Below are 23,040 nucleotides of genomic sequence, written 5' to 3'. Positions count from 1 at the left end.
ACATTATATAGTGTACCCACCCCACCTCCCACCATCCCCATTCCCAGGGGCCTCTCCTTAGCTCTGTAGCAATAAGAAATGAGTGGAGAGGTGAATCAGGCAGGCCCAGACTGGCTCTAGACCAGAATATGTGCTCTAGACACGTATGCAGCCATGTCCAGACAAGAAATGTATATGTATTCTTTGAATATATACAGATATATAGAACTGTAACAGTCAAAACCCAGTATAAAAATGTGGTCCCCAAATGCCACAGGTGGAAAAGAAAACAGTGGTTCTGGTAAGAGTTACCAGTAAGCTGACTTCATTAAAAAAAAAAACAAAAAAACAAAAAAACCACCTATCTCATCAAGTCCAAAGGTAAAGTTGAAAAATAAAAGTCCAGGATTTCCATTACAATGCCTAAACAGAATGCTTTACAGCTTGACCGCATGTAAAAACCATTTCAAAAACTCAGCATCAATGACCTCCACCATCCACTCAGCCATGATGATCATTTTTTCAGACCCATAGGTGAGAAGGGGGTACCCCCACCCTGCGGTTAGACTTACCACTTCTCTACTAACAGTTACAACATGTATTTTCATAGAAATGTCTTTTAAATTGCTCCTGATGTGAGACAGATTCGCTAGTATGACTCAGTCTTGAACAAGTTATAATAAAGTGGCATTTTATACAAAATTTAACTCACCAAATTAAAGTATTAATTACATCTCATTTTATTTGCAAAATTTGCAATAAATGAAAATCCATTGTTTAAGATTTGTTAAGAATAGCATGATTTCAAAACTAAGTGGTTTAAAAAAAAAAAAAAAAACTATGTGGTTGAAGGAGATTTATTTTATTTTATTTTATTTTTTTGAGACGGAGTCTTGCTCTGTCGCCCAGGCTGGAGTTCAGTGGCGCGATCTCCGCTCATTGCAAGCTCCGCCTCCCGGGTTTACACCATTCTCCTGCCTCAGCCTCCCGAGTAGCTGGGACTACAGGCGCCCGCCACCTCACCCGGCTAGTTTTTTGTATTTTTTAGTAGAGACGGGGTTTCACCGTGTTAGCCGGGATGGTCTCGATCTCCTGACCTTGTGATCCGCCCGTCTCGGCCTCCCAAAGTGCTGGGATTACAGGCTTGAGCCACCGCGCCCGGCCTTGAAGGAGCTTTAAACTAGTATTCTGATCTACGGACAAATGCTAGATCCCCTCTAGCTGCTAAGGAGAAATACCAGCCAACCTCTGTAAGGATTCATTTTGAAGTAAGCAGAGTCTCGAGCAAAGTGTACTTTTAAATAAAATGCAACCTAAGTACGGGATAATCTACATTTAACTTATTTACACTTTGGTTTGTTCATCTGTGAAATGGGTTTATGAAGACTCAAGGAGATAATCCACACAAAATGCTTAGCGCATGGCCTGGCACACACTAAGTGCTTAATAAATGTTAGCTATTTTTAAAGATGATGTGTTATGTTTGTCTTCCCCTCAACTGAAGCTGTAGAATGTCTCTTCTTCAGAGATCCAATTCTACTTAAGTGTTTTGTAGTTTTGAATCCAGGACTGGCAAACTAAAATAGCTTTCGATGTTTGCCAGTAACAAATGATTGAAGCCAATCAGGTCTACATGAGTCAGAACTCTGGAGTGTGTGTTATGCCACCTACACTGAGGGGACTTGCTGTTATTTTCAATGAAAGCAAATCTTCCGATTTTATGAGAGTAGCAGGCGATCAGATTTTTATGTAAACTCTCCTAAATATTGTTGATCCCAACTTTTTAATCAGGGCTATAAATACACACACATATATAATATATACACATATATAAATACATATACATATACATATATCAGGCTATATTTTGAGATCACTGTGTGAGGCCTTCCAAGAAGTGAAGCTACTTTGAGACAGCTGCTGAGTGGGCACCTTCCCCATCTGTCTCCACCAGACTCAAACACATCCTGTCCCAAGACAATGCCTCATCCTTAATGCCATCCACATTCCAATTGCATCCTCACACCTCGCTCCATCAAGTCCTTCCCCCATGTCCACCCAATACAGAGCAACAGAGACCCAGGATCCTTCCCTTCTTCACCATAAGGTACGACGACACAGACAACTAGATGTGTAAAGAGTTGGGGGCTGGGTGCAGTAATCCCTGCACTTTGGGAGGCCAAGGTGTGTGGATCACAATGTCAGGAGTTCAAGACCAGCCTGACCAACATGGTGAAACCCTGTATCTACTAAAAATACAAAAATTAGCCGGGCATGGTGGCGCGCACCTGTAATCCCAGCTACTCAGGAGGCTGAGGCAGGAGAATCACTTGAACCTGGGAGGCGGAGGTTGCAGTGAGCCAAGATCACACCACTGCACTCCTGCCTGGGTGACAGAGCGAGACTCTGTCTCAAAAAATATAAATAATAAATAAATAAGAGTTGGGAAGAAATACATGAGACCATGCACCTTCTTTTGCTTAGTAAAACAGCCAAGCAACTCATCACAATGTAGAATGTGATAGCTGAGGTTTCTGGCCAGAAATGGGTCTCATTTATATTCGGGTGACAACAGTCTAGGTGACAAACTTGCCAATGTTTTTAGTCAGCTGTGGGTAGAGGAGCTAAAGGCTACACTTCCAGGGCTATTTTTCTGGGTAGTTTATGTTCAGCACATATTTTAACACACACCTTGACTGCAGCCAGTGAGCAGGGCATCCCCATGATCACATACTTTAGTACTTTAGGTCCTGCCTTCATCAAGGCACCCTGCTGAAGTAGGGGCCCCATTTGGTAATTCATCTGAGGGAGAAGAAAGGGGATTAGTAACTGGAACAAAGGCACTATATGTGCTAGTGGCAGCTCTAAAACTGAAATTCTCCTATTTAAAAAGAAAGTAAAACTGAAAAACCCTTTAGGTATTCAAACTGCTATATGCAGGCATACTGGAGGAAAGGCTGGAGTGAGAAAAAAAAAACCTGAAAGAGACATGCTCTTTACAAGTTTTATTAAAAAAAAAATCTAAAGACAAATTAAGCCAAAATGTCCAATTCCATTATTTTCCACTTGGCTCTGACAAGCAGTAAGAGAAAAGAACTCAAAAAATCATTTGCCACTTAAATCTGGAGGACATGAAGAGCAAACTGGAATTACTACTTTAGCCTTCTATCATCTCCCTTGTCCAGGAATATGTGATCTTCAAGGACATTTTGTGGGATCTACTCTTGTCAAGTAAATTAAATTCCTACAGAACAATGTTCGCAGGGCCTCTTTACAAGACGATGGCAACTATGCAAAGCTTTCTCCAAGTTTTAAGAAAATGTCACTGACACAAAGTTCACATTTGCTGCCAGCTGGATTTATCCTTTATACAGAATTGCACAAAAAAGGTCTCAATGTGATGATGAAGCAGTGCTAACTAGTAAGTATTAAAAGTGCTTTAGAATTTTTATGCATTCAAACTTCACCTAGACAGGCATGAAGAAAATAGTTGTGGCTAACGTGAGCTCTTAGAAAGGTAGGAAATTTTGTGTCAACTGTCATCAGTTATCTTGGCATCTTGCTGGTTATCTTTGTTGTTGGTTAAGAGCAAGCCTAGCTAATCTATTTCCTGACTTCTAGTGCCTCTAGTTACAGACTGATTTAACGAAATGAGGGGGAAAGAGAAAATACACTTTTGGTGGGCCATAACACAAGCCATGTCCAGCCACCATGTTCACCTTCCCAAAGCTTCACCATCTCACCAGACCATTTGGAAGATTCAGAATACCAGACAAATCCCTGTCAGGTAGGTAATCCTTTCAATACACCCCAAATTATTCATGAAAATATTTTTTACTACTCTATTTCCATAATGCAGACTACTTCTGCCTTCCTCATTTGTCCTAAATCCACACTAAAAATAATTCCTCTCACAGAACCTGCTTACCCAGAACACTACACATGACCTCCCTCCCAAGGTAGAACAACGGTCATCGTACACCTACATCTGAATTTTCTAATACTGTAGAAACTTCAGAACGTCTGAAAATAAAAAATAAGAAGTAATAACCGACTCTTGGTTGCTTTAGTGAAGTGGGTCTGCCCACACCCTCCTGGTCAGGCGAGAGCACCATGCCTGAATAGCAAACAATTTACCATCTTCACTTTAAAACCTGTCCTCAGATGAACTTGGTCCTAGCTTCAGGATCATTAACTACCCAGAGCCTGGAAGCATCCATCTAGTTCTCCTGGGTCAGTGATGATCGTTCTACCAGGCACAATAGCCCTTTGAGATTCTTACACTAAAAGGATGTAAGAAATATGCATGCACACATAGAAGTCTGCACAAAAGTCCAGGGGGTTCAAAGGCCTCTAAAGTTGAACCGTGCTGGATCAAGATTCTATTCCAGGAGATCCCGCACTTCATGCACGACCTTCTGAGTGAATCACCCTCCCCCAAGAAGCCACTGAAAGGCTCAGAGGCCAGGAATTTAAGAGACTATTGTCATTCCTTTCTGCATTGTGGTTAATTCTTCTCCTTGGAGGGGATTCAGCCAGAGCCCATGCAATTAGGCACAGTAAACAGGCCCGGCGACATCGCCATATTAATACAGGGTGTTTGGGTTTGGGCAGGCCGCCCTTCCCGTGGAGGACTGGCTCTAAGCCAGCAGGGTGATGGCTGAGTGACAGGGCTACGTGCGCTGCGTGAGGGTGGCAGCCAGCCCACACCCGAGCACACCGCCAGGCAGCCTAAGCTGGGAACGGACATTGGGAACCATCCCCCTCCCCCATCGCTACCCCAGTCACCAGAGAAATGTTTTCAACCAGGCTTCCTCACAATTATAAAATCAGCAAAGGTCAGTCCAGCCCAGGGATAAGGACATCGAGACGCATTTAACCATTTCCTTTCTGATGCCTTTCCCCAAATATTAACAGCTGCTGTTTCCTGAGAATTCATGTAGCCGGGTGGCATTTTGCACATACCTTGTTTAATTTCCTGGTTACTGGGAAGGTGAGCAGCAGTGTGTGCCCTGAGTCACACTGCTCACAAGTCCTTGGTAGAAGTCATTAACCCTAGAACTTACCCTATGGACCTAGAAGTTATCACAGGTGTTTCTTTAGAGAAACACAATATTCAACTTCCTTTGATATGAGAAAACAGCCTTATCAGAACAATAAAACATCACCTACGGCTCTCTAAAGGCTTTGAGCATAACAGAGACAAGGAATACTTGTGACTGCAGGCCCATCAGAGAATGGAGTATTTGAAATTTTCATCTGAACTTAATCCTAAAATACTTAAAGAAGCCATAACTCAAAATAATTGGTAAGACAAGACTTTATTAATGGATAATGTACCAAAAAATGAAGTTACCAATCAAAACATCATGAAAAATGCCTTGAAACAATCATCTTAAAACAAGAGAAACCTACATATGCATTTCAGCACTTGGAAAAACAGATCTGCTGAATGAAAGAAATGACACACAGCAAGTCAGCGTAGATTAGAACTCATGAAATTCAGTGGCTGTATTTATTTACTAAACAAACATTTGTATAGAGTTTACTATGTGCCCGACACTGTTCTGTGTGCTTCACAAATCGGACCCTCCTTCACACTTCCTAACAACCGCATGAGGTAGGAACATTATCTCCATTTTACAGATGAGGAAATGGAGGCACAGAGAGCTTGGGTAAGTTGCCTTTTTGAACCCAGTCGGTCTGGCTGAAGAGTGTGAGGTCTTAAGAAATGCTTTACCAACTCAGTTTATCTAATGTCTAACATTAGCAAATTCACCCCCACCTCATTTTTGAGGGAACTAAGATCTTTGGTTCTACTTGAAATATTTGACTCCATCTACCTCATCCTTGCCTATCACCCTTCCAGAGTGATAGAAAAATCACAAAATACAAAAAATTGCAAGAATATTTTTTAAAAGAGTATCCTTGGTATTCAGTCTGTAAACTCAAAGGTCCAAAAGGGGGAATTTTAACAAAGGCAAGAGGCCAAGAAAATTGACCCTACTTGTACAAGTTGTCTTGTCTTTGCTTTGGTTACTCCCAGTGCAGATCAACCTCAAGCCCACCAAAAACTCTCTGTAGCCCCTGCAGGGCCCACATGGGCCTCAAATGCAGTTGTCTTGCCAAAGGCCAGACATTCACCTCCATTCACCATAACAGGAGGGAATTGGTTCTAAAATTTGCTTCAATTCTAGTTCTGGAAAATTAAATATATTGGTACAAATAATAGGCTATAAATGTGTGTGTTTCAACATGTAGATTTTTCTCAAAGATTTCCCAAGTGAACTAAAAATCTGTTTTTTGTTTTTTTAGTTTTAGCAATAAATAATCTAAAGTCTGATCAACTGACGTCTGACTTTCTTGTTAACAAGGAAACTGTAGGAAATCCCTATCTAATCTCTTCTTAACGCATTAACTTTACTCAATGGTTTTCAAACTTTAGCATGTATGAGATCAGCTGGAGAACGTGTGAATTTCTAACTCAGGAGGTTTGGGGAGAAGCTGAAGAATTTGATTTTGCTGCATGTTTCCAGATAATGGTGATGCTTCTTATCCAGGGACCACAGAGAACAACGACCCTATATGGCAAAGTCAAGAGTTTTTGTGCAGTGCCTCACCCTAAATGATAAAGGTAAAGAGGAATTAGTCAACTGCACTAATTAATTTGGGGAGCTGAAAGTGGGTGGGTAGAGCAGTAATGAGGAGAATTACTCTGGCAGTTTCTGGCACCAGCTTTGCAGTGTCATTCCTGAAGCTGGCAGGAAACTTTCCAATTGTAACTTTCTAGCATTGCTGTTTTGTGTGGGCCTCTGCCTCTGAGGATTACTGTCATATCAGCGCTGGGGTTGAATGTTGGTACGAGTCTGCTCTCTCCAGGAATCAAATAAGAGGCACTGAAAGCAACTATTTTCCTTCTCAAATGGAAATGTCATCTCAATTTTAATGCCTTATAATCCTAGAGGCAGACATACAGTATTATTGTGCCTATGTCTAGATGATGAAAGTGGGCTCAGAGAACTGACTTGCCCAAGATCATAGGAAGATGAAATAAAATCTGAAGTGTCCATCCTAGTGTCAAGTGGTAGGTGCTGACCAAATTTAAGTTCAAACATGAAAACAGGTATCTAACTCATCCATAAAGAAGTAGAAATGGAAGACCATGAAACTTGCCAGGGGCTGAGCTAGGACCAGAATCTGGGGCCCTAAGCCTCATGGCCCTGGCATCTCCGAGCCAGACCTGTAGGTATGAGCTGCCAGGATCCAGGTGTGACTCAGGTATTTCTAGGGTGAAGCCTAGGATTTTGAAACTGAGGAAAAAAAACTTAACAAAGGTAAGGTCCTCCTTTGAGATGGTCTCATATAACATGTCACTCTAATAAAATATTTAAATACTTAGGCATCAAATTAGAGACCGAGCTGCAGCCACCCATCTTCCCCCATCATTCCCCCCACCACCCCCCCAAAAAAATTCTAGCTTTTTTTTTTAACACTCAAATATCCATCAAAATCAAAGTTCCTTTTGAAGATGAAATTAAGCCAACAAACACTTATGAAGTATAAGGGACTGTTCTAGGCACTAAAAGTATATACAAAGCTTAACAGTCTCTGCATTCAAGGAATTTCTGAGCACACGGTGGGCAGCATAAACAGCCCAACAAACCCGGAACTGGGCAGCCTGGATTGAGCCACCAGAGTTCTGGGGAGCAGAAGGGAAGACTTCAGGGAACAGGTACTAGAAAGCGGTAGAGATGGATTTTTGATGAGTGGGAGACAATGGGGAAGCTCATTATGCCTGGCAAGTTAGTTTCTGGCATTTCAGGGACTGGGAGGAAAGGAAGGCAGTGGTAGGAAAGTAAGTGTAGAAAGGTCAGATGTGGTCAGATATAGAGGGCTGTCAATGCTGGCTAAGTTTACAGTCTTTACAGTGTTGTACAGTAGATAATGAAGAAAGAACATGATTGGATTTTTGGATTATTTTGTTTTAAGCACGGAGACTGCATGCTTAGAATTGGGTTTGGGACTACTACACTCTAGCGAAAGTACATAAAATGGATTACAGGGAGAACAAGAACCAACAGCAAATGATTTATGGTTACAGTAAGTTACTTAAAAAAACTTCCCCCCTCAAGGATTTTTCTACTAAGAAAGGGAAGAAAATTTAGTTTAAAAAAAAAAAAAAGACAACTTGAGGTTCTGTGGTGAACCTAAAAAGCAAAACTAAACAAAAAAAGCACAATAGGCCCTTCACTAGCAATACTGCATGTTCTTGCCTGAGTCTTCAATATTTTGTGTTTAAAAGGGGTTTTGTTGGCCTGGCCTGGTGGCTCGCACCTGTAGTTTCAGCACTTTAGGAGGCCTGGGCAACATGGCAAAACCCCATCTCTATAAAAATAAATAAAAGGGGTTTTATTTATTCCACTCCAGTCATTCAATTTAACCTGCAAAACAATATGAACATTAAAGAAGTCATTTCCCTTCCCAAAAAAAGGACTCATCAGTCATGTGGGTGGCATTGAGATTTCTGAATGATGGTGCCTCAGGTATGACCAGATAGACAAGTAGAAATGAGAAGGAAACTGGAGGGAGGGCATGGGCTGAATCTTTGTTCTCAGTGTCCGGAGAACACAGAGCAAGCTCTTTAAGATGTACAAACTGTCCCAAACAGTATATCCTTACAGCTTCCAAGCAATGCTCAAATGCAATTATCCTGACAACTCAAAAACAACTTCAGGTTCTCATATTAGAATAAAAAAGAGATGTTACTGACACCTGGAATTGAGTTTTTCATTTTGTCTTCTTCCCACCGACAAAGAATTGAGGTTACTATCATATTATTTGATTCTTTGTATTCTGGAATTATTTTTGTATGGCAACAGTAAGTATATTGGCCTCATTTTGGAAAGAAAAAATAATGTTTAATATGAGATAGGCACATGTACTCCAGAACTTGAGAATCATTCATTGTACCTTCTAAAGAATCAAAAATTAGCTTGATCTAATAAGGCGGTATTGACACTGTACTGAACACGGAGAACACTAAGTAACAAGGTACCAAATGAATCCAATACAAGATCTGAAAGCCTGCATTATACACCAGCAAACCCAGGGTCTGTAAGGCTGGGATTGTGTTGGGACCAGGGCAGGAAAACATGTAGTCACTACAGACTCACCAAAAACAGGGACAGAAACTCACTCACAAATCAATATCGAAACAAGATGCAAAATTAAAGTTAGTGTCATACTGGTTTAAGATGGAAATAATGGAGAGAAAGGGGGTACAAATTCTATGTATAATTAACCAAGACAACTAATCTTGCTTGGCAAACAGACACATAGCACTGAATCTGAGCCAAATCAACGGCTCTTGGCAATCTGCCAAAGCTGAACTCCTTCGTCTGGCATCATAAAATGATTTGTCTGTTGTATTTACAATTCCAGTGCCTCTGGATTCAGCTACCCGCTGGGCACCCCTGGCAGATGCCCAGCAAAATACATCTGAACTATCATTACTGTCAGAACATGTGCATTTGACAAACACTAGAGAAAAGCGACATCCGTTTCTTAGAGCAATATTAGTTAACAGCTACAAAGTGCTGCTACCAAGGAATTGTCGAGTCTGTTGCCGTAATAATTAACAAAAAATTAATAACCTTCTCCATAATGTTAACCTGCAAGCTACTCCTTGGTCTTCAGTGGGCACAGATCAAAATGTAATTTAATTTACCTACGGCTGCAAAGTTGGGTCAAAAGCAGAGGCCTTGCCAAACCAAACACGGCCCACAGGTGAGCAACCTTCCAAGCTTTATCCTGAAATGCACAAGATGCTGAGGGTGCTTAAACTCTGCTCATTAGAGGTTGGGTAGAACTGCACCCTGACCTTTAAGCTTCCTCAGTGAAGTCTTTCACACATGGTGTGTTCTTGGGATAGGGTCATAAAATGGAGGGCTATTGTTACTTATGAAGTTACAAGTTTTTCCAGCCAGATTCAGGAATCAGGAAAAATTTTACCAATTTTGCTTAAGCTGAAGCAGAAAGGTTAGAAAGGGAAATAATTCATGATACTCCAAAACCTAATGCAGAGACAGGCTTGCATAAACTCCACCTAAGGGTGTTTATCGATTTGCAGTCAGAATTATATTTAAAATTCCCAAATAAAATGGTGATGCCACTGAATTAACCTACTGACCCTGGGCCCAGTCTATCTGACTCATGGACCAACCCCAGCCAGTGTAGCCCCTTCTCTATTTTTTTAAAATTATTATTATTATTATTATTATTTTTTTTTTTTTTTTTGAGACAGAGTCTTGCTCTGTCACAGAGGCTGGAGTGCAATGGTGCAATCTCGGCTCACTACAAGCTCCACCTCCCGGGTTCAAGCACTTCTCCTGCCTCAGTCTCCTGAGTAGCTGAGATTACAGGCACAAACCACCATGCCTGGCTAGTTTTTGTATTTTCAGTAGAAATGGGGTTTCACCACGTTGGTCAGGCTGGTCTGGAACTCCTGACCTTGTGATCTGCCCGCCTTGACCTCCCAAAGTGCTGGGATTACAGGCATGAGCCACCACACCGGGCCACCCCTTCTCTATTAAAGTACATTTTACCCATCCCTTCCCAAGGACCTGCTCAAGATATCATCTCTCCAAATATGAAAACAACTGCTGAATGACTGAGACATTGGATAGATGTGATTTCCAATATCTCACTAGCCCTAAAATCCCATATTATTAACGTCCTGTATAGTTTTGATCACTTGTTCTGGTTGCTTCATTTTAAGTTAACAGAGAAATTGGAGAAAACCCAAAGAAAAACAATGACTAATGAGTGTAAACGTGCACTTTCTAACCAGAAAAAGAGAAAGAGTTGGTGACAACCACTGCACCCTACACTCAACTCTCAGCTTAGTTCTTCAGGTGGTTTTATAATCACTCGGCACCTCCCTTCCCCCATCCACGGACAGGTCTCCCGCAGTGCACAGCACTGAGCCATCTGGGAATGAATTAAATCGATATCCCTGATTATCCACTTCACTGAAGCAGATAAGGTTATAGTGAAGTGGCCAGTGGCCCAAAATTGAGCAAAAGAAATTACAAATTAAACACACACACCCTCCTGCCTTGTTTCCAATTGTCATTCACAAAGTAGACAAAAAACCCCATGAAAACTTGCCCATTGGAGAGACTTGTTTCACTGTCACTGGGGCTGTATTCTGTAAATTACTGTGGAGTAATTTCCTTCCTCCAGGAGCTAAGTTATTTTTAATACAAAAGCTTTTATAGGAATCCCTTACATCCTTACAGAAAGATGATCCAGAGCTTCAAACTCAGCACTCCTTCTCCCCAAAATACCTTATTCACAGATAGATTTTTAAGATTCGAATTACAGAGATACCATTTATGGTATCCAGCTCTCAAACTCTGTGCTCTAACAACTATAACTCTCATTGGCCCTGGCAACCATCTTTGTGACACATGGTTTCCACATGCCTCCCACCGTGCCTGACCACGGCTGATAGGTCCCTTGAGCCAAGGTGAGACAATCCGACTTTCTCCCAGGCAATGAAAATAGGGATTCGGGAATGTTACTCAAGTCTCTGCTCATCTGGAACTAAAGGCTGAGGTGGCCATTGTGTGGCAGCCATCTTGAGCCCATATGCATGGGAGGGCAGCAAAAGCTGGATTGAAAAGAGGGGAAGAAATGAAGAGCAAAAGCAGGGAAGCAAAGATGGAGGTCATGAGGCTCCTGAGAAAAGAACACACCAGCTGTCCTGGATGTTAAGGGCTTTTTGGTTCCTAGTTCATACCTCTAAGCTTGTGAGAACCCTGGCTGCATTTCTTGCACTTGGGTCCTGAGAGATCACTTCATAGTACATTATCTCATTTTTCCCTTAAAGTAGCTTGCAACCATGATCAGCTCCATTAAATAATGTATATTCCTGACCTCACATGAGAAGGGTGGGCCAAAACTGTTATTGCTCAACAGCAAGGAATAAACATACCACCTTGCAACACATCTTCTTTTATTCATAAATGTTTTGCTGTTTCATCATTCCTCTTTATTGTTTCCAGGGGAGGACCAATCTGTCTGTTCACAATGCAGTCCTTACAATGCCACCTTCCAGAGCTAGTCTGGTCAGGAATCCTACAAACAAACCCTATCAATAAATGTTTTTCTAAAAATAACAGTAGGGGCCGGGCGCGGTGGCTCACACCTGTAATCCCAGCATGTTGGGAGGCACCAAGGCAGGCGGATCACCTGAGGTCGGGAGTTAGAGAACAGCCTGATCAACATGGTGAAACCCCATCTCTACTAAAAATACAAAATTAGCCAGGCATGGTGGTACACGCCTGTAATCCCAGCTACTCAGGAGGCTGAGGCAGGAGAATCGCTTGAACCTGGGAGGCGGAGGTTACGGTGGGCCAAGATTGCACCATTGGACTCCAGCATGTGCAACAGGAGCAAAACTCTGTCTCAAAAAATAAATAAAAATAACAGTAGGAAAACATCAGCACAGCACTCCATTTTCTCTTCAGATGTACTCAACTGACCCACTTCAATGTTTGAGGGTTTTCTTAAGCCTGAGAATTAGTCAAGTGTGAATGAGACGATCCTACAATTCGAAGTATACAAAAGTATAAATTCGTTCATCATTGCACCACCACCCTGCACAGTACCCCACACAGGGTGAACACTCCATAAACATTTGCTGAATAAATGAAAAGTCAGAAGTAGGAGAGAATAAAAGGAAAGAACACAGTCTGTGGAGTTAGACAAATCTAGGTTAGGATCCCTAATTTCCCCTCTGGAGACTTAAAACACTGATGAAGGCTCAGAATGCTGCCAAAAATTTCATATACATCATCTTATTTAATGCTTCTTCCCCCAACAGCTTTAAGGCATTATTTCCCCTCATTTTACACCTGGTGTAAACCAAGCAACTTGCCTAAAGCCACAAGGTTAGTAATACTGAGCCTAAGCTGGTAGCCCCCACTTAAACTGTTTCTTACCACTGACTTTGAAACTTTGGGCAAAGTATTTAATCACTCAATGTGCTTAAGACTGTGTTTCTGAAGATTAAGCAAGATAACATCTGTAAAGTGCTTAGCACAGTGCCAGACAATACAAACTGCTCAATAAAAGGTAGTTCTTATTAGTGTCACTAACTAGTGAGTCTACAGTGAACTGTTTGAAGCAGAGGGACTTTTGGTTCTAAAAATTATACATTCTCTGGAAAACAGCCATTTTTCAAGATCTAGGTAGCCAAAGAAAAAGGAGCAAAATATGACCAATATTTATCTTGGACATGGTCTAAAATCTCCAAAAGGGAGTAGCAGATAAATCCATTGCTAGCCTGAAAGCAATGATCATGCGTGAAGTTAGGGGGCGCCATACTGCTGTACATTACAGCAACCACTTCCCAAGGGGTCTTCAACACCCTTGGAATTTTCTCCAGCAAAGACGAGGTACATAAATTCTGACCATTAACCACTTTCTTGGCAGGAAGCGGAACCATCTAATATTTCTTTCTATATTCTTCCACAATTTCAATTTTAGGTCCAGTGTGTCTTTCTGTTTTACTCCCAATGCCTTTGCTATTGCTTCATTGAGATAAAGGACAACATTACATTATTCAATGACCTTTCGAAATCCAGCAAAAAACCAAAAAAATAAACCAAATTTGGGTAAGTGCATGAATAAGCAAAAACCTCAAGAAATTTAAAGTAGCTAAAAACAATTGGTCTAAAATAAATGTACATATTGGCAATTGTTGAAATTGGATGATGGGAGCTTATTAGCCTCTTATATTTATGTGTGTTTGAAAATATCCTTAATTAAAACTTAAAAATAAAGTTAAGGACCAGGCACAGTGGCTCACACTTGTAATCCCAGAACTTTGGGAGGCCGAGGTGGGCAGATCATGAGGTCAAGAGATGGAGACCAGCCTGGCCAACACGGTGAAACCCCATCTCTACTAAAAATACAAAAACTAGCTGGGTGTGGTGGCGTTCCTGTAGTCGCAGCTATGCGGGAGGCTGAGGCAGGAGAATCGCTTCAACCCAGGAGACGGAGGTTGCGGTGAGCCGAGATCACGCCACTGCACAACATCCTTGGGACAGAGCAAGACTCTGTCTCAAAAAAATAATAATAATAAATAAATTTAAAACTTTAGTTTTTCTTGAAAACATGTGTGAAGGATGCACCAGTAAACTGGGTCTCTGTCACTGCTCTGGAAAGCAGCACAAAATAAGGAGCTCAGTTGAGGGATAAAAAGTGAGTGAAGAAAAAGAAGGAATAAATTAAGGTGAAACCAATATAAATCATGTAGAAACGGAAAGTGTTTCTATGATGACTTTAATAATGAACTTCAAACAAGAAACCCAAGACCACAAGACATCACTAAGGAGACTTCAAGCAAAGCACACTTAAAAAACATTTAGCTACACTAATTGTTTGCTCAAGCCTGGTTTGCATTTGGTTCTAATTGGCCAGGGAATATTCCAATCGAAAAGTGATTTATCTAAAGGGCAGGGAGCTTTGTGACAAACCAGCCAAAGTAAACCTGGAAATCTGGGTGTGGGACAGGATAAATTTTCTTTTCAACTCATGATCACCTTCTGACAGGGTCACCTGAAAAGTTTTTCATTCCACCCAAAAGATAACCTAAAATTGATGAATTATACCTACAAGATCTTTCTTTCCCTTACCCTTACACAGTGTTTTTCATTCCACTTGAGTTAAATTCTAGTCTGAAATCCTATCCCTATCCATTAAGTCAAAGCTAAATAAAAATATTTAACTTTCAATGTCAGTGGCCTCTTTCTATACCAATTAATTCTGACGTCCCTCAGAGCAAATTTGGCTCCTAGAATGATGAAGAAAAAAATTCCTAACACCTGAGTTTACAAGAGATATTCAAAAACCCGGTAAGTCGTCTGCTCTTCAGGTAAAACTACCAGCACCTCAGCAACACTGAGGCTGACCCTTCCCCTCCCCCACCCAGCCTCACCACAGAAGACAGCAAGGTCATTTAATGCAAAAACCAAACTAGTCAAAGACACATGACTAGTCCACCACCAACACAATGGAAGAAGAGTGAAGAAACACTTTAACATCAATCTTCTACAGAGTTCAGCTGACACGTAATTTTTTTCCCCAAAGGAAAATTTAGAAAGCAGTATCTTCTAAGATGTACTTTAGTTGGGTGCATTAATAACGATGCTTTCAGATATTCTATTCATGGCCTCTTGGCTTGGAAGTTGTACAACAAACTATGACTCCCCACTGCACTCATCCATCTCCACCCCTTCACTCCCACACGTTTCCAATTCTCACCACTTAGCTTTTATTCAGAGTGTTCCTCTCCGTGTATTAGAGAAAGGAGACAACAATGGTCTGTTTTGAGACAGGATCAGTCTTGAGACTGATTTGAGAAATACTATATTTATTGTCAAAGAGTGGTACATAGGTGTCAGAGAGTGGTACCTCTCATGCCATGGTATACTCTGCTTCGCGTTTCAGTAAAAGTTTTCCATAGTTCTGAATGTCCCTTGACCACACCATAAGACAAGCGCAAGTCACTCAAAATTGCCACTGGAAAACTGGCTCAACTATCCTTTGAGGAAAGAGGGAGAAAGCCTATCCCAAAGTAATGTACATGCACCAACATCGCGGTACCTACATGTTCCCGTTTTTCTGCCAATCTACTTGTGTTTCCAAGATAAATTACCACCCAGGGAGTCACTTCCTGCTATGTGAACAAAAACACTGTTTCTTTCCGGAGGTGCTTGATTACTCTACTCTCTCGTGAGCACTTAACTGGTTGTTTTGAGTGGACTTTGCCGTCAATTGATAGTTAGGAAAAGGAAGGTGGTGGTGTGGGGCTCAGCACCAGGAGAGAATTTTCAGTCAAGAAGATGGTCTAACAATGTGCTGGGTCCCAGAGGGCAGAAGCAGCATTCAAAAGTAGAGTTTTACCCTTTCACACCTGCCCAACTCCACAAACCAACTGCCACATGGCAAAATCACAACTGCCTCCAGAATTCTGAGTGCTGTTGTAGAAATCTCTTCTGACCACAATGAAGGGCAGTATTAGGTGGCCTTAAAGTACGTATTTAAGATCATAAGGACTCTCAGATGATCCACAGTGTTTCTAATACCCTTTCCCTCCTTTGGATTTTTGAGAACCTCTTGTTTTAAAAGCGGACCAAAGCCACAGCTTGTCTGGCTTTTGTCACCCACAAGAGCCAATATTTCAAAGTCAACAGAAGGTCATCATCATGATTCACCTGAGCCCCTTAACGTGGACTTTCGCTCAGAGGAGCTGGGGCGAGGGCTGGGGGGAAGCAGCAAGTAGAGACAAACCAGGCTGACTTCTTGGTTAAAAAACAAAGTTCGCTTGCAGCCCTGGGAAGGCGACACACAACGGACTCCGAGTGCCTCCCGTCCCCGCGGGGGCAGCTGCGGCAGGGCGCCGAGCGCGTCCTACCTTAGACCTCTCCTTGACGTAGTAGTTGCCCAGCCGGCTCCCGCAGTAGAGGACCAGCCTGTCGATGAGGGACAAGAGGAAGCTGATGGCCTCACAGCCCTCCTCGTTGCCCCCGATCCACGTGATCTGGTCGCCCCGCAGGTGTCGCTTGGAGACGCCGGCGCGTGGCCCCGCCAGCTGGCCGTCCCGCAGGGCCCCGGTGCAGTGCAGCTGCTTGACGCGCTCCAGGACGCAGTCGCCCACCACCTCGCCCAGGAAGTTGTCCAGGTAGCAGAAGCCCACCTCGTGCAGACAGGGCACGATGTACTCCAGGGCAATTTTCTCCAGGTCCAGCCTCATGATGTGTCCCAGGGGCATCTCGCCCGCAGAATCGAGGTCCGGGATCCCCAGCGTGCAACCAGACAGGGAACGATCTACACAAGCGCGAAGCCGAGGCACGGGGAGAGTGGCCCGGGGTTCAGAAACCTGCGGTTGCCACGGTCCCCCAGCCGCTGCAGCGCCAGGGACAAGGGAAAGTTGCTCGCAACTCTCAGAAGAAGGGATCCGCGTTCGGGAACCAGCGGGAGTGGTGCGGGGCTCCACGACCTGTTTCCGGACTGGCCCGGCGAGCAGCGCCGCACGAGGAGTCGGAGGGCGCCTTTTGGAAATGGGAAGCCACCACTGCCGTGACTGCGGCCAGACTCCGGGAGACGCTGAGGTCCGGCCCTTAAGCCGGCCGAGTCAGCGCGTCACGGGCCCCGCCCCGGGACCGCCTCCCAGACCGCCCTTTCCCCCGCCCCCCGGCCCGTCACCCCCGCCTGCTCTGCCCCTCCGCGAAGGATCCCAAAGAGACCGGCGCCAACCTTAGTTGTTTGTGACCAGGGGAACGGCTGGAGAACAGACTGAATTTTTAGAATGCGCTGGATTTGCATGTTGTTTTGCATAAAATCACATAACAAACTTGAAAACCTGGATCCCACACTGAAAATGTAAATGGAATTAACCGCCACATTCTGGGCTGGTCATCTCATAGACTTTTGAGCAAAATAATAACCCCAAAAACAAATATTTATTAAGCAGTGGTCTTGTTCTACCTTTACCTGGTGTCTTTCCTGTTTTACCCCATTCCTCTGCTGTTTGACCCAGTTCAAGCCACTGAGAGATTAGGAGTTATCTACTTTTAACTAAAATTAATGCATTAACAAATATTTCCCTCAGCCCCTACTGTGTGCAAGGCACTATGTGCTTGAGGAGCTGGGGATGAGCACGATGAAGAAATGCTGAGTCATATCTGATTGAACTCTGCAAATGGTGTATTTTGCTTTGCTTGATGTTTTCCTCTACTTATCTTTCAAGCTTCCTATTAAAATATGATGTTCCGAAATTCTACCTTCAAAATTAATCACATGCTTCTGTAACAGAGGTATGTCCCCAAAAAGGTACACTGTATTCTAGGTCTCTTACTTTTCCCACAAGCAGCTGTACTTTCACAAGAGGGACAGACACCACTGAAAAGACTTTGGTTATCTACAGATAAGTCCATTTGCTTTATGGAGTTTTGATTCCCTTTCCTACTGAACACCAGCAATCAGAATCAGGAAAAAAAAGAAAAGAAAAATTCATAAATTGCATGCAAAGCTATTTGCACCTTAAAAAAAAAAAAAAAAGGACCTTTAATTAATTAATTTATTTATTCTGCGACGGAGTTTTGCTCTTGTTGCCCAGGCTGGAGTACAGTGGTGTGATCTCTGCTAACCGCAACCTCCGCCTCCCGTGTTCAAGCGATTCTCCTGCCTGAGCCTCCCAAGTAGCTGGGATTACAGGCATGCGCCACCATGCCCGGCTAATTTTGTATTTTTAGTAGAGATGAGGTTTCTCCATATTGGTCAGGCTGGTCTTGAACTCCTGACTTCAGGTGATCCGCCCACTTGGCCTCCCCAAGTGCTGGGATTATAGGCGTGAGCCACTGTGCCCGGCCTATTTGCACCTTTTTTACTTCATATTAGTGTACACTCGGGTTCTTCATTTAAATTGAAGAAAAGGATGTACAGGTTTTTCGGATATTGTTTATTGTGGACACAAATTTCTACAGCTTTTTCACTTTTCTTCTTCCTCCAGCAGCCCTCTCCTCTCTGCCTCTGAGGGGAGAAAGGGAATGATACCCAGGACAAGAACAAAGAGTAGAAGAGGAAAGGTACTGCTACAAGTTGGAAAGGAGACAGAGGCACATGGTTGAGTAAGAACCTGGGGGATGTTGAGGGGGACAGTCAATGGTGGAGTGCTTGAGAAACTTTGATGAAACATCTAGTTATATTGAGAGAGGTTCTCTGCCAAGTCAGTGATTAGTTGGCACCTTTGGTATTACCTTTGAGCAGGAGGTACCCCTCCTTGGGGTAAAGGCTTGAATAGGCCATCACTGCTCAAAGAGCTCTTGTCTAAATTCCCAAGGCAGCTCCATGATGAGAGGAGACCATCATCCTTGGAACCCCAGTGTTTAGCACATAGTGGATGGCTAATAAATAGTTACTGGGAACTCAATGTCTGACCCTGAGCCATAGCAGCCTCCACTTGGGATTCAGTATGTCTGGGCTTATCTGGAAGGATCTATTTGCAAAAGGGGCTGGGAGCCTCCCCAAAGAGAAGTCACTGGAAAAGAGTCAGGCAAATTAGCCTGGCCCAGCACAAAACAGAGGCTAGTGGAGGGAGCAGTTAGGAGTTCTACAGGGCATTTGTCTCTCGGCTTTGTCTGTCTGAGCGGTGGACATTTGAGTGGTGGGAGCCAGAGACGTAAAGTGAAAGCTGGAGGACTGTTCAATTGCAGCAAGAGGCCAGGTGCAGTGGCTCACGCCTGTAATCCCAGCACTTTGGGAGGCCGAGGCGGGCAGATCGCCTGAGGTCAGGAACTTGAGACCAGCCTAGCTAACGTGGTGAAACCCCGCCTCTACTAAAAATACAAAAATTAGCCACACGTGGTGGCGGGCATCTGTAATCCCAGCTACTCAGGAGGCTGAGGCAGGAGAATCACTTGAACGCGGGAGATGGAGCTTGCAGTGAGCTGAGATTATGCCACTACACTCCAGCCTGGGCAACAAAAGTGAAATTGACCTCAAAAAAAAAGTTGCAGCAAGGAGTGAAATGGAGTGCAGTACCAAAAAGGAGGAAAGCCCTCCTCTCCACTTCTGCTTGAACCCTGCACAGAAGGAACAGATTTGCCTCATGCAGTGATCTCCTCCAGGGGCACTATGGATAATAGGGTGACCAGGAGAAACCTGGTCTAAGGCAGCCTGAATGTAGACCCTGGTTGGCATTGGGTTGTGCGTTTTGCAGCTTTGGGGACTGTGTAAATCTCAGAAGTAGATATCCCTGAAGAGGGATAGAATCAAAAAGGGGGAAGGTGAGAGATAATCCTTAGTAACTGGCTGAAATGTTTCTAGCTGAAGGTTTTTTGTAGATACACCTTATATTCCTAGGAATGAGAAGGAGGGAATTTACAAAGGAATGGAAGCCTACAATCACTGGTAGAGGGGTGGTGGTCAATAAAATACAGAAAATCATACACTCACCTTCCAGAATGAACATGTTGACCCAAGACTTCAAAGTAAAATTGTAACTAGTTATAACTAGAGCAATAGTCTAAGCGAGTTCTAGTGACAACTGTTCTAGATTACATTGGTTGTAAAGCATGGGCAGTTTAGAGAGGAATTCAGTCCCTTGGCACCATCCCTGCTTGGCAAGGGCACTCATTAATCAATCAAGGACCTCCCGATCAGCTCAGGGCTGCCAGCACTGCATTTGGCAGAGGAATCAGAGATACTGTGACTGGCAAAAATCAGAGTGTGTGATTGCACGGAGGAACACAGACAGGCTGGAGCCAGGCACAGGCTCTGGATCTGAGCATCAGAGAGGGAAAACCCAAGCTAATTGTTAAAGTGCATTTGCTTTATTTATTTGTCCACTAATTTGTGTCATAATAATGAATATTAAAATACCTTTCCATAATAACTAAAACAAATTAATTTCCCTGTAATTTAATTATAGCAACATTGTCTTCCAGTGTGCATCTGCAGTACAGATGCAGTCATTTTCAAGCATGTGGAGGAGTAGGCGAGAAAGAAAAATGTTGAGTTTCCTTACCTTTGAATTTGAACTGGAAGGGATATTAGTGGTCACCAAATACAACTTCATTTTCCTACAGATGAGGAAACCGAAGAGTCTCAGTTGAGTGGAAGAGGAAGCCTGGGACGCTTCTGCTTTCTCAACTATAACACTGTCCTATATATGTATGTATGTATGTATGTATGTATGTATGTATGTATTCTTACTTTAATGAGGTAAAATTCACAAAGCATAAAATTTATGATTTTATAATGAACAATCATTAGCATTTAGTACATTCACAATGTTATGCAACCACCACCTCTCTCTAGTTCCAAAACATTTTCACCACCCCAAAAGAAAACTGTACCTATTAAGCGGTTATTCCCCATTGCCTCCTCTCCCAAGCCCCTAGCAACCACCAATCTGCTTTCTCTATGGATTTGCCCATTCTAGATAGTTCCTAATTATGGAATCATATAATCTGCAACCGTTTGTGACTGGCTTCTTTCACTTAGCATGATGTTTTTGTACCATTTACCAGGACTTTCTTTCTTTTTATGACTGAGTGATAATTCCATTGTGTAGATAGACCACAATTGGTTTATCCACTCATCCACTGATGAGTATTTGGGTTGTTTCCATTTTTTGGCTATTATAATAGTGCTGTTATTAACAGGCATGCATAAGTATTTTGAGTACTTGTTTTCAATTCTTTGGGGAATATAACTAGGAGTACAGTTTTGGGGACATACGGCAATTTTATAACTTTTTTTTTTGTAATGGAGGTTTGCTCTTGTCGCCCAGGCTACAGTGCAATGGCGCAATCTTGGCTCACTGCAACCTCCACCTCCTGGATTCAAGCGATTCTCCTGCCTCAGCCTCCCAAGTAGCTGGGATTACAGGCACATACCACCACACCCAGCCAATTGTTTGTTTGTTTGTTTGTTTGTTTTGAGACAGAGTTTCACTCCTGTTGCCCAGGCTGGAGTGCAATTGGTGCCATCTCGGCTCACTGCAACCTCCACCTCCTGGGTTCAAGCAATTCTCCTGCCTCGGCCTCCCAAGTAGCTGGGATTACAGGTGCCTGCCACCATGTCCACCTAATTTTTGTATTCTTAGTAGAGACGAACTTTCACCATGTTGGCTAGGCTGGTCTCAAACTCCTGACCTCAAGTGATCCACCCACCTTGGGCTCTCAAAGTGCTGGGATTACAGGCATGAGCTACTGTGCCCAGCCAATGTTTAACTTTTTAGGAACCACCAAACTGTTTTTCACAATAGGTGTACCATTTTACATTTCCAACAGAAATACGGGAAGGTTCCATCATGTCCTTTTTTATTTCTAATGAATACTGTCTACATATCTTCTTTTCCATCAAAGTACTGCCATACCTGAGGTTCTCTTCCTCCTAGCTGGTACCTGAATATTTTTTGTGTGTGTTTTTGCCATCCTATATCATCAGAAGGTTTATCATTATTTTGCATGACTTCATTGTGAGCAAAGGCAATCTTATTTATTGATCCATTAAACATTTTTGCAACACTTGGTACTGTGCTAAAAGTTTACAAACATTACTTCAATTAATTCTTATAACACCACCAAGAAATGGGTACTATTATTCTTCTCCATTGTGAAGATGACAAAAATGGGAAATAAAGAGGCTAAGGAACTTGCCCAAGGTCACACTGCAAGGGTATAACAATGTAGGGCAAAATTTGAGAGATTCCAAGGTAGTAACATGGGGGTGCGGAGGGAGAATCATTTTGAGCCACCTGTCTGGCATAAAAATGTTTCTGCCCTTAAGTACTCTCTTTCTTGTTGTAACTCCAGTTAGAACACTTTCACCTGTATGACTAGTTTAATTATCGGTTTCTTTACTGATATTTGGTGCAGAAGGGAGACAAGCAAAACTTCCCATAAATTATATAGTACACTACATTAAGAGTCATTTTCCAAACTACAAATTAGGTGTTGCTCCTTGCTCCATTCCAATTATGGCCCAGAATTTCCAGGAATCAACATAGATTTAGTGATGCGCAGGTCTGTGGAGAACAGTTGGTAATGAGCTGCCCCTCAGTGTGGTGGAGTGTGTGGTCCACCCCTCAGGACGCAGGAGTGAATTTATTTTAGAGGAGCTGATGAAATAAGAAGAAAGTGCCTGAAGTAAATTTATGGTCTGGAGCTCACTGGTATAAAGTGGGTTTAGAGAAGGAAGGATCTGATTATGTCCCTCTCTGTCTGAGGAGTTGAGCTATCCTACCCCTTCCCAACTCTAAGAGGATGGCAAAGAAAGTTACTTTATCAGTTCTTGTTTCTCAGCACATAGACAAGTTTCAGCCTCTCTCATCTGCTCTTTGATCATTCTGGCCATGTGCAGATTCTGGGAAGTGTGACAGTATCAGGAATGTTCATTAATATTTTCCAACTCAGCTCTCATTTAAGCTGAAAGTGTCTAAAAAGCCTTTGCATAGATCATTAAAATACTGTCCAAATTGTG

General features: G+C 42.8%; 1 protein-coding gene across 3 annotated transcripts in view; it reads right to left on the bottom strand.

Annotated features, from left to right (window-relative positions):
• EGLN3 (egl-9 family hypoxia inducible factor 3) overlaps positions 1 to 17,170 on the bottom strand; it is a 361,817-nt gene extending 344,647 nt beyond the window's left edge. For all 3 annotated transcript variants that reach the window (XR_004431686.1, XM_033188310.1, XM_033188309.1), the window contains exon 1: positions 16,466 to 17,170. Coding sequence is in view for 2 of the 3 variants with exons in the window: in XM_033188310.1 (XP_033044201.1) it covers positions 16,466 to 16,822 (357 nt within the window). In the remaining variant the exon portion in view is untranslated. The remainder of the gene's footprint in view (positions 1 to 16,465) is intronic.
• Between the last annotated feature and the right edge of the window lie 5,870 nt (positions 17,171 to 23,040).

The sequence above is a fragment of the Trachypithecus francoisi genome, unplaced genomic scaffold (assembly GCF_009764315.1).
Source record: "Trachypithecus francoisi isolate TF-2019V2 unplaced genomic scaffold, Tfra_2.0 Lachesis_group3, whole genome shotgun sequence".
Lineage (NCBI taxonomy): Eukaryota > Metazoa > Chordata > Mammalia > Primates > Cercopithecidae > Trachypithecus > Trachypithecus francoisi.
This window is presented reverse-complemented; position numbering and strand designations above follow the sequence as displayed.